A 12,052-nucleotide genomic window follows, 5' to 3' on the forward strand; every position below is an offset into this window, starting at 1 on the left:
CTTAATTCCATATTTTCAATGAATTCAAATTCCACTAACACCATGGCGAATTTTGAACCCTGTTTCCTAGAACATTATCTGGGTCTCTAAATTAACAGTCCTGCAATAATACCAAGGCCGTCACTGCCTCTTAAATTATGAGGAGAGTTGAGACAAATCTGATTGAAATGTTCTGCAGAGAGGAAGGGGAAGCATAGTTATAATTTTGGAGGCAGCATTTTCAAAATTTTGAAGGTGAGAAGTTTTACGCAAGCCCAACTTGAATATCATCTTTTTAAGGCAACAAATCACAACTCATTACATGGGGTAGGTATTGTAAACCACTCCTTAATGGGGAAATTGACTTTAAAATGGAGGGTTCAGCCTTACTTTCCTAATCCCATTGTTCACAATATTAACTGCTCACTTTAATTGAATGGCTAGTGTGTCTCTTGGAAATAGATTGTCCTCACAAATTTATGCAAATTGAGGTCCAAAATGTCAGTGCCATCCTGGGTGCATTTTACTCCAGAGTGAGCAGGAAAGCCACTGTGTCTTTCTTTCTTTCTTGGTGAAGGTAATTGACAGCGTTCAGTAGGTGAAGAGGCCTTCTAAGTGCAAATATTTCATTTTGGAAAATGCAGTAGAAATCTTTGTCCTTGTGACTTGAAAGTGCATGTTCAATTGGTATGGGCCTACATGTTCCTTCCTGCTGCACAAAATTCCATTCCCACCAGAGAGACAGTTGCTGCTTTCTGCCACTTTCAGGCAGTGAGCTAGCCAGAGATATATAGGTTATACATGGGATTTAAAATCCTGGAGGCATCAAATTTATTCTGCAGGTATGTTTTGCATTTGGTTATATTTTCTGCTCATTTGAAATGTGCTAAGTGTTAAAATCAAACCCATAGAACTCAACAGTGAAATGTAGCAACTCAATGAAAAGCTTGAAGATGTAAATATCTGTTAATGAGTTTAGGATTTGTCAATTACCAGCAGTTGAACATAATGTCATTTAAGCAATGAAATACTGGGTGACATGTTACAAGACACTTAACAGTGCTGCCTTTACTTTTTAAAAAAAATGTCCTTCTGTATGTGTGCATTTAAAATTGGTAATTTGCTGGGGCTAACATATCCAGGAATTAATTTTGATTCTTATCATTATTCTTAAAGTTAAAATACAGTATTGTACCCAGCCATTCCATCAACATAGTCGTACTATAACTAAACAAATCCTTCTCCTTGGACCTGCGGAGCTGATTCATCCACTGCTGTTTTATGTTTGGCCTCAGGACAAACTCATGATTCATAGGGAAGTGATGTATCTTCAGATGAGGGTACTTTTTGTATTTGAAGATGTGTGAAGTGAAAGATGTGCCACCAAGTATAATCAGAGTGTGGGATACAGTTTATATATCCTTCACAGGGCAATAATGAGAAGAGGAGCACATCTTCCAAAGGCCAGAGATGCTATTTAATTTGGCCCTTAGATCAAGACCTGCAGGATCTCTGAATTTAATTTCACGGGTAGGTTTTGGTGCGTATGTGGGTGTTATACAGCATGGATTCATTTAAAAATAGAGACATATGTTTTGCAGAAACTGATCATCAAAAATTCAGGGCTAAAAATGTGTGCGCAACCTGGTGCATTCCCATTATAACATCAGAGGACAGGATCTAGATCAGTGTTTTGGATTCAGCCAGACATTGACAAATCTGTGGATTTTGAAAAGACTCTTATTCCTAAACTCAGCAGCAAAGGCAGACTTATGGTAGGACCATATAGACCAAATGCTGGAGTCTTGAACTCCCATTGCTGAGGGAATCAATGATAACATTGGGGCCAGAATTCTGGCCTGGATATCTGTTGTAACAATAAGTGCTTTTAAAAACTATTAAAATACAGCTCCTTTACATGAATTGGGGATGGTGATTACAAGGGGAAATCTTCAGAATATTAGAGCTATGAGCAGCAGGAGGTCATTTGGCCCCTTTATCCTGCACCATCGCTCAGTCAGTTCATGGCTGATCTGATTGTGCCTTTAATGCTACTTTTCTGCATTACTGTCTATTCTGGGATGCAAGAAACAGTACAAGTTCGGATTTCTTTCTGGTCATTGTAATGAAAGTTATGATTGAAATGTTATAACAGTTTTACAACATAGAACGTTTACAGCACAGTACAGGCCCTTCGGCCCTCGATTGTTGTGCCGACCTGTCATACCAATCTGAAGCCCACCTAACCTACACTATTCCATGTACGTCCATATGCTCATCCAATGACAACTTAAATGTACCTAAAGTTGGCGAATCTACTACCGTTGCAGGCAAAGCGTTCCATTCCCTTACAACTCTTTGAGTAAAGAAACTACCTCTGACATCTGTCCTAGGTCTTTCACCCCTCAATTTAAAGCTATGCCCCCCTCGTGGTCGCCGTCACCATCCTAAGAAAAAGGCTCTCCCTATCCACCCTACCTAACCCTCTGATTATTTTATATGTTTCAATTAAGCCACCTCTCAACCTTCTTCTCTCGAACGAAAACAGCCTCCAGTCCCTCAGCCTTTCCTCGTAAGACCTTCCCTCCATACCAGGCAACATCCTAGTGAATCTCCTCTGCATCCTTTCCAAAGCTTCCACATCCTCCTTATAGTGCAGTGGCCAGAACTGTATGCAATACTCCAAGTGCGGCCGCACCAGAGTTTTGTACAGCTGCAGCATAACCTCATGGTTCCGGAACTCGTTCCGTTTATTAATAAAAGCTAAAACACTGTATGCCTTCTTAACAGCCCTGTCCAGTGTAATATGGTTTATGGTTTTCTTCTTTAATAAATGTTTTATTCTTTGTTTTAAAATTACACTTGTAGACACTTGGCTGTGTGTTTACAAAGTGTGTTTGGTAATTGATCCCTTAAGATTTTAAAACAAAGTAATGTTCGGGTTTATCAAGCCAGGTTTTATCCTGGAATCTGATTTGCCCTACCGAACATCAGTTTGCATTGCAACACCTTTTGCAGCATGAGAAATCTATCTTCTGCCTTGCACAAGGTTATCCCATACTGTATGCCGTTAATAATAAAGCCTAGGCTATTATATGGTTTTTAATTTCGCTCTCTATCTCTCCTTCCACCTTTAATAACTAAGCACATACACACCCGAGTCTCTCTACTCATGCACACCTTTCAGACTAGTATCCTTTTATTTTATTCTGTCTCTCAATGTTCCTTCTACAAAAAATGAAATATCTGATATTTTTATGCATTCATTTTTGACCACCACCTGTTTGAATGACACAGGTGGATGGAGAGATGTGGGTTGACTTGAAGGTTGTGATGATGAGATATTAGGGTGAACTGAGGGTTTTGATTGGTATGCATTGTCGTTGGAGCAAATGGAATGGATGAAGGGATGCAAGTCGTTGAATGTTTTGAACCACCTGAAGGATAGTCTGGGCCATTTGCTGAGTTAGCAAGCTTGACACGGAAGTAGAGTATATTGAAGGTTTCCTGCAAGACAACAGCTATCCTAATCATATTATTCACTGCATATCAGTCAAATGCAAAAATGGGCTAAAAGCCGCATCTTTTAGTCCTGAAAAACGTCCAGTTGAAACACTGATATTGACTTAGAAAAATGTAAAATTGCCACTTCACTTTCAATCATAACAAAATATGCACACTGAGGCTTTGGTCAGAACTTTGAACTTAAACATATTTATTTGGTGAATCAGGTGTACACAAGGAATGGCTTCTTTTCAGCATTGTTATCTTCGGTTTCATTTAGTTCTGTACAGAGTGTGTATGATGTTCTTAATGCGTCATACTGGCCTCAAAATGTCAACTGTCTTTCTCTGTCCACAGATGCTGCTGAGTTTCTGTAGCATTCTGTGTTTGTTTCTGTACAGTGTGTGTAGGCACAGAAGTACTATTAATTAGCCATGGATTGTATTGTATGGAGGTCATGCTGAAGGCCTGTAGAGGAGAATTGTTCACATGGAGGATAGGGGGTCCCATTGAAGATGGATAGAGGGTCATGAATTGTTGTAGAGCCCAGAATAACTAGTACAGGTGGGTGGAGGGACATGGGTTGGCATTTTGCTTTATTCATTGATGGGATGAGGGTATTGCTAGCTACACCAGCATTTATTGCCCATTATGAATTGCCCAGATGGCAATTAAGAATCAACCACAGAACTGTGGGTCTGGAGTCGCATGTAGGCTAGACGCGATAAGGATAGCGGTTTCCAACCCTGAAGGACATCAGTGAACCAGATGGGGATTTCTGACAATTGACAATGGTTTTGTGATCATCATTGAACTCCTAATTTCAGACTTCTGTTGGATTAGAATTCCACCATCTGCCATGACAGGATTCTAACCCAGGTCCCCAGAATGTTACCTTTGTCTCTGGATTAATATTCCAGCCATTATACACTAGGCCATCACCTCCCCAGTGTGGAGGATATGATGAGCATTTGAGGGTAACTGAGCGGTATTTGTTGTTGTGCATTATCATTGGAGTGAGTGCGATGGAAAAAATATACTTTTGAAGCCCTTTGTTAAAATGTGTCTGAAGGTGTTTTCAAATGCTGCACAATAACATTACCAACAGTAACATTAAGACAATTTTTTTGATTTTTTTAAAGTGTAATTTGCCAATTGACATTTTCCTCATTTTACTTTCTTTGACCAGTTCCACAAGGACAGGGAAAGAGTGGAAGGAGCTTGTGTCTTGCTGCCCATCAGCTGAGGTGCCTTTCACGCTTGATGAAAATTCTCCTTCATGTGGAAAAGCGAATGAAGGAACTAGCTTCCGAAGTATTTTTGGGAAGCATTTCCCCACAGCATGGCAGAAACGTTCGAGGTAAAGTTTACCAACATCCGATAAGTTTGGAATGATTTGATTTCCTTATTTTTCATTCTTATTTAAATTTCAGGGAATATGGACTTGTGTTTTGTTTCCTCCCTCCTTATTTTTTCCTGGCTTGTGCACCATTATATCTTGAAGCATGGGTGGACAGCCTACGCTTGTTCTATCTTTGGGAAATAAATGAAAGCATCATTAAGATATCAGAGATAATGGGAACTGCAGATGCTGGAGAATTCCAAGACAACAAAATGTGAGGCTGGATGAACACAGCAGGCCGGCCTGCTGTGTTCATCCAGCCTCACATTTTGTCATCATTAAGATATGTTGTGCCGTGACACACTGTAGCAATATGATAAACATTTTTAATTATACTGATAACCGTTGCAGAAAGTAACTTTAAAATCACAGTGATGTGAGAGGTCTGTTTGAAGACATTTTCAGTAGATTTTTTGCATATTAGTGAGAGCTAAAGTACTCAAATGTGCACAGCTTACTGTGACAGCAGTGAGCTTTAAAGATCATACAGGGTCTGATTGATGTGGAACATATTCTCCCTGCACAGCCAATATACAGGAAAATAAGAATGTGGTTTCCTAGAAAACTACATGTGCACACGTTTGTACCTGTGTGGTGCGTACTTTTGTTTCTGTCTTTGTAGTGTTGCTTGGTCTCAAATTGTTTCACTTACTCTTGCCACTGGACAAAATCATTGGTCCATGAGGACTGTTTGGTAGTCTTTTCTGGAAAGGTAGGCGAGAGAAACACTGATTTCACCATGGTTGGCTCAAAATAACACAAGCTATTTCAAATAGCCTTGTGAGATAAACCAGTGCCTCATGACCCTTTAGGTTCACCCAAAACAAGAACAAGTACACCATTGTCAGTGCATACACTCCAACGGTAGAATTAAGGGATGAGGTTCAAAGAGAAATTCTTTGATTGTCATTGTCCCCTGCCCTCAAGAGAGACAAGCTGATTCTTCTTGATGATTTTAATGTCAGAGTTAAGGAAGGACGTAAAGATCTTGAAATGAATGATTGTCAAGGTAGGCAGAGGGAAAGCAAATGCCAATGGAGCCCTTCTCCTGACAATACCCAGAGTATGCCTGATCATAACAAGCATTCTATTATATTTGTCTTAATGAAAACAGCTGTGATCTAAAAAACTGCTGACAAGTGGAAAGAATGCAAAAGTCTGTCAACTCACTGACAGCCATAACAAGCCTGGATTGCCACTATATATGACCCAAGCATCCAAGGATGTTTACCGCTGAGAGCTAAGAACTAGGTCGCTTATTGAAGACAGAGAGGCAGTCATTGCTTGTTGGAATGAGCACTTTGAGGATCTCCTCCAATTGGAATTACTTCCTCAATATGAGTGCCCTTGGTTTCATCCCACAGCTTGGCACTCATCACCATCTTAGCACAACCCCAGACCAACATAAGGCTGAAAATCCACCCAACAGCTGAGAACCAACAAGGAAACTGGCACAGATGGAATCCCTACTGAAGTATGGCCGAGAAGCAGTCTTGGCAAAAATGCCTGACCTCCTTTTCCTCATCAGGAATGTGTCAGGGGATCTCGGATGCAGATTCTGCTCAGTCTTATGTTGATCCTGCATTGGGTGTTTCGTCACATCAGGACCAACACCCCTCGAAGAGTCATCCTTGGTCCCAAGGACTGCCAACGAAGATGTACAAAGTTCTAAATATTTAAGTTTGCAACCAGATTACAGATTTGCAAGTGTCTTCTGCGTATTTTTACTGTCAGCATATTGAAAATAGTGAAGGTACCTAACACTATCAAAAATGACAATGACATTTCTTATGTTCTGTTTGTGAATTAAAAAAATCCCATTTTAAAATTGTCAATGTTTGCCCCACGCATCAGTTGGGTGACTCCATGTTAGCTGCAACATTTGTTAAAAGACATGGTGTAATGGCAGCAGAATATACTAACAATATAATGTATTAACAATATGAATATTATTGGATTCTGAGTGAACATAATTCCTTTCTTCAAGGAGTTGTTTAGTTATATTCCATTTTTTTACCCTTTTCTTAAAGTCACGTAATCAGTTCAGCAATATAATAATGACAAAAAATCAATTGTTACAATTTAATCTAATTGTTGCAAAGGCATTCCCAAATTTTCTGAAAATCACCTTGAAAATGCCTTTTTAGCTCTCTTGAAAGAATGAGTCTTGAATCTTGCCTGAACTTCAAAGGCAAAGAAAATTAAGCAGGATGCGTAAAAAGTAGTCAATCTATAATATTTAACATCATCACCCAAAGTTGAAATGACTTGCCTTCTCCCACTACGTACAACATCAAACGAGATTGACTTTTATTTCGGATCTGTTGGAATATGTAACATGTTATTTAATTGTTTCATATTATTTGTTATGATATTTGCAATAAACTATTACTTATTAATGGAAACAGAATTTTCATCTTTGCTGACAAATACATCACTGTTGTCCAAATTACTGATCTACAAACATTGGTTGCTTTTGTTACAGCTTCATTATTAATAAAAGTAATGCATTGCACTGGTGTAGCATGCTTAAAAACATACCGGAGTAGTGTTTCTCCTAGGTTGTAAGTTTTTCCAATCTAATTTGTGAAAATCAGGCAATTCAGTTATGAAAGATTAGAGAATTTCAAGCACAATTTATGTACAGAGAAAATTAGTTTGTATGCTGGTATAAAAAAAATATGCTTGAAGCCAGCTCCATCCCTTGGAGTGAGAAAGTGTCTTTTGTTTTAAGCCCTAAGTGACCAGCCCCTTATCCTGAAACTGTGCTACCATGTTCTAGCTTCCCAAGGCAGAGGGACAGCACTGTCTATGCTATGAAGCCCTTTCAGAAATCAGGATGATTCAGTCTGCCATCCTTCTAAACTTCAGAGACTGCAGGCCAATTTATTCAACCTCTCATCTTAGGACAGTCCTCTCATCAGGAAATGATCTCGTGAACATCCACTCCACCATCCCTATTGCACTATATCCTTCACAATCCCAGATAAAGTCTTATCAAAACCCTGTACAATTGAGACATACTGAATTTGCTAAGCAACTCACTATTGTACATCAGTGAAACTTAAAGATGATTCTACACAGTTTAGTATGTTAATTCATTGGAAGGAACATCAGATTACACTTTGACTGTAGAATAGATACTTTGATGATGAATGTTCATATTTCTTCTGCTTTGCTCATTTTCAACTTTGTTAACATAATTTGTAAAATAACCATTCAAACATATCAATGAATATTTTACTGGGAAAAAAAATCTAAGTTGTACCTTGGCTGAATCTGATGGTTCATGATGGATTTTAGACTGATGTTGCAAATAGATTTGATATCTAACTTGAATGAAAACATCAATTCAGAAAGCTGTCAATTTTGTCTGCACCCTAGATTGGATGCTGTTAACTCCAAGGCACAAATCCTGTACCACTATTTAGAATGGAAGATCTTTATAACTGTTGGGTGATTTTCAAATCATATGCAAAATACTTTTCTTACCTGGCTAAAACAGAAGCAATATTTGCATATACGAGTGTCATTCATCAGATTGTATGAAATCCATAATCAACAGTATGGCCATATTTACCTGTGCAGTGGTATTTGATCTCGTAGGAGTGCTTAAGAAGACCCTAGCAAACATTGATGGACCATCAGAGATGAACAAAGCTAACATCCAAGCCGATCAGTTACTACTTTTGACTGAGGTAATTATTTTAAATACTAATAATCACTATAACACTTAATTTGAAGAATAAATATTCAACCAGAAAGTCACCGGTAGTCGTCTTTGTCACTTTTGGTCGACACTGGCTTTAAGAGATGATCCCCCAAAATATATTCTCTAATAAAGTGACATAATTGCTTGATAACACACTTACAAAATTCACCAGCATTGTTTTCAGATTTATTGTAGCTATATATTTGCATTTTCTTTAAACTTTACTTTTAATTTTTTTCATTTTAGCTGTATTAAAATGGGGCTTTACTTTTTAACTGACTTTTTTGCTTGTATATTTCGTAGTCTATTTCCCTTGAATATGGTTGGAGAAATGCATTTAAGAGCCTAGGATATTCTGCAGCTGTTTGCCTGAAAGTGGTCATTGAAGATACATGTTCAAGATGCCTGCAAGAAGAAAAAAAGCAATATATGTCAAGTAAAAGCTTAGCAACAAGCACTTGCCCAAAGCAAGCTACATGGGATCAGTGGATGGAGGAAGAGCAACCCAAAAAAGTTGCGAAGGTAACAATGCCAGCATAACAGAATGTTGACATACCAGGAAAAGTTGTCAAGCATAGTAGAGGGATGCCACAAAAAGACTTACAAAGCAGCCATTCCAGTGCTATAATTAAAAGAATTTAACAACACTGTTACGAAGATGTGTCATCCACAGTTTTAGTTTTATAATTAATTGAATATATATATCTTTTGAACGGAACAATTTGAAAAGTAAAAGATACTTTGACATTAGTGGCAACAAGTTGTATTTGAAGAAAGCAAACTGCTTGAATTGAGACACCAAGTCCACAACACTTTCAGAAAGATGTCGCATGATCCAGTTCATGATGTTTGGAGAAATATAACTCTTGAACACAGTCAGACAGAACTTGTCACACAGGCAATAGCTGCGGCTCTTTCCTTCTGTGAAACCCTTCTCACCAAAGGGTGACATTTGATTTGGTTTGATTTATTGTTGTCACATGCACTTGAGTACTGTGAACTTGCGAGCAGTGTAGGCAGATCAAAACACATAAGAACATACAGTTCATAAGACAAAGTGAGGCCAACAAGGTTACGGCTGCACAGGATGTGCACAAAAGCAAGATCAGCATTAACTTTGAAATTTGAGTGGCTCAGTCTAACAACAGCAGGGAAGAAGCTGTTCTTGAACTTGTTGGTACATGTGTTCAAGCTTCTGTGTCTTCTGCCTCTTGGAAAAGTTTGGAAGATAGTGTTACTGGAGTGGGAGGGGTCTATGATGATATTGACAGCCTTTCTGTGGCAATGGTTGGTATAGATGGAGTCACTGGATGGGAGGTTGGCTTTCGTGATGACCTGGGCTGTGTATACAACTTTCTGCAGTTTCTTACAGTTCTGGGCAGAGCAGTTGCAGTACCAAGCTGTTATGCACCCAGATAGAATGCCTTCTATGGTGCATCTGTAAACGTTGGTGAGCGTACCCAACGACATGCTGAATTTCTTGAGCCTCCTGAGGAAGAAGAGGTGTTGCTGTGCCATCTTGCCTGCTGCATCACCTTGGGAAGTCCAGGACAGATTATTTGTTAACGTCAATCCTAGGATCTTGACACACTCAACCGTCGCCACCTCGGCTCTTTTGATATAGATGTGGGTGTGGCCTCCTCCTTCCTTCCTGAAGTCAATGATCAGTTCTTTTTGTTCTGATAACATTGTGAACCAGATTGCTATCCTTGCACCATGACACCAAGCACTCTATCTCCTCCTTGTATTCTCATTTGTCATTCTTTGATACCCAGTCCACAACAGTGGTGTCTTCAGCGAACTTGTAGATGGCATTTGGACCAAATTTGGCCACAGAGTGTTAGGTGTACAGGGAGTACAGTAGGGACCTGAGTGCGTATCCTTGCGGGTCACTGGAGTTGAGGATTATCACGGAGGAGTGTTGTGTCTCCTAGGTCTTGGAGTATTGAAATTAGTTTGCTTTGGATTATAGTGTTGAAGGCGGAGCTGCAGTTTATAATTAGGAGCCTAATGTAGCTATCCTTATCATTCAGATGTTCTAGGGATGAGTGTAGGGGCTAGGGAAATGGCAGCTGTTGTGGACTTGTTTTTCCTGTAGGCAAATTGTAAGGGACCAAGGCAGGCTCGGAGACTACACCTGATGTGGGCCATGACTAACCTCTCGAAGCACTTCATGATTATGGAGGTCAGAGCCACTGGGCAGTAGTTTTTGAGGCATGTTATGTGTTTTCTTAGGTACCGGGATGATGTTTGTCTTCTTGTAGCAAGGAGAGTTTTTAAAGATGTCAGTGAATACTTCCACCAGATGGTCCACACAGGATCTGAGTGCACCACCGTGGACTCTGGCCTCTTGACGGTAAACCAGAGGAAAGACAATCTCATATCTGTACCAGTGACTAAGGAAACAGGTGCAGTCTGGAAGTGTTGGTGCAAGTTGCATCGCACCACTGGCATTCTGCTTGATCCAAACATAAAAAGCATTGAGTGCATTAAGGAGGGATGTATTTTTGTCCACTACTTTGTTATGATTAGTTTAGTATCCTGTAATGTCATGTAGGCCTGGTGCCTCAGTGGTTAGCACTGCTGCCTTACAGTGCTGGGGACCTGGTTTTGACTCTAGCCTTGGGCAACTGTCTGTGTGGGTTTCCTCCAATACTCTAGTTTCCTCCCACAGCCCAACGATGTGCAGGTTAGGTAGATTGGCCTTGCTAAATTGCTTGTAATGTCTAGGGATCTGTAGGCTAGATAGATTATTCAAGGGAAATGCATGGTTACAGGGAATGGGTAAAAGGGGTAGATCTGGGTGGAATGCTCTTCAGAGGGTCAGTGTGGACTTGATGGCTGAATGGCATGCTACCACACACACACATTGTATAATCTATGAAAATTTGAGAGTTCAAAACCCAGCAGAAGGCCTCATCACTGGAGGAGGAGGATCCTCAAAGAAAACATCTGAATATACACCATTGTGCCCAGGAAAAGGAGTAGTTATAATAAGAAACAAACACCAGTGCTATCAACTGGTGTGGAAAGTGACTTTAACTGCAGACCAGCATTTGGGCAATCTGTGAATAAGGACTTTCTCCATTGCCCAACCCCCCCCCCCCCCCCCCCCCCCCAACCACCACCAACAATTTAATTGTTGGTTACTAAAGCATTTTTAAGATAGCATTCTGTAGAATTTTATATTTTTCCAAGGATTGGAGAGAGCGAGAATGAAAGCATGTGTTATTTTGAGACTTTTTTGTAACAGTTTTTCATTTGGTAACATAGAAACTAGCTTACCTGACCTAATTACCAAAATCACCTTGCTTTTAAAATTAAAACTTTGTTGAGGTCCGTAGAGGAGTTGAACAAAGAAAGGAATCAAATTACCCCACATAACTGGGTCATGTTAAAGCATAAAAACCCAAAGACCATCTTTATCCTTTCAAGCTGTTTCAATTTGCAGATAA

The 12,052-nt window shown here is 39.6% G+C and overlaps 1 protein-coding gene across 7 annotated transcripts in view; it reads left to right on the top strand.

Annotated features, from left to right (window-relative positions):
• kiaa0825 (KIAA0825 ortholog) overlaps window positions 1-12,052 on the top strand; it is a 398,499-nt gene that overhangs the window by 69,572 nt on the left and 316,875 nt on the right. For 6 of the 7 annotated variants that reach the window (XM_048528205.1, XM_048528203.1, XM_059644749.1 and 3 more), the window contains exons 5-7: window positions 4,673-4,843; window positions 8,492-8,583; window positions 8,901-9,119. In XM_048528205.1, the coding sequence (XP_048384162.1) occupies window positions 4,673-4,843; window positions 8,492-8,583; window positions 8,901-9,119 (482 nt within the window). The remainder of the gene's footprint in view (window positions 1-4,672; window positions 4,844-8,491; window positions 8,584-8,900; window positions 9,120-12,052) is intronic. The other variant, XM_059644751.1, reaches the window with a different exon arrangement.

This window comes from Stegostoma tigrinum, chromosome 3, assembly GCF_030684315.1.
Source record: "Stegostoma tigrinum isolate sSteTig4 chromosome 3, sSteTig4.hap1, whole genome shotgun sequence".
NCBI classification, from domain to species: domain Eukaryota; kingdom Metazoa; phylum Chordata; class Chondrichthyes; order Orectolobiformes; family Stegostomatidae; genus Stegostoma; species Stegostoma tigrinum.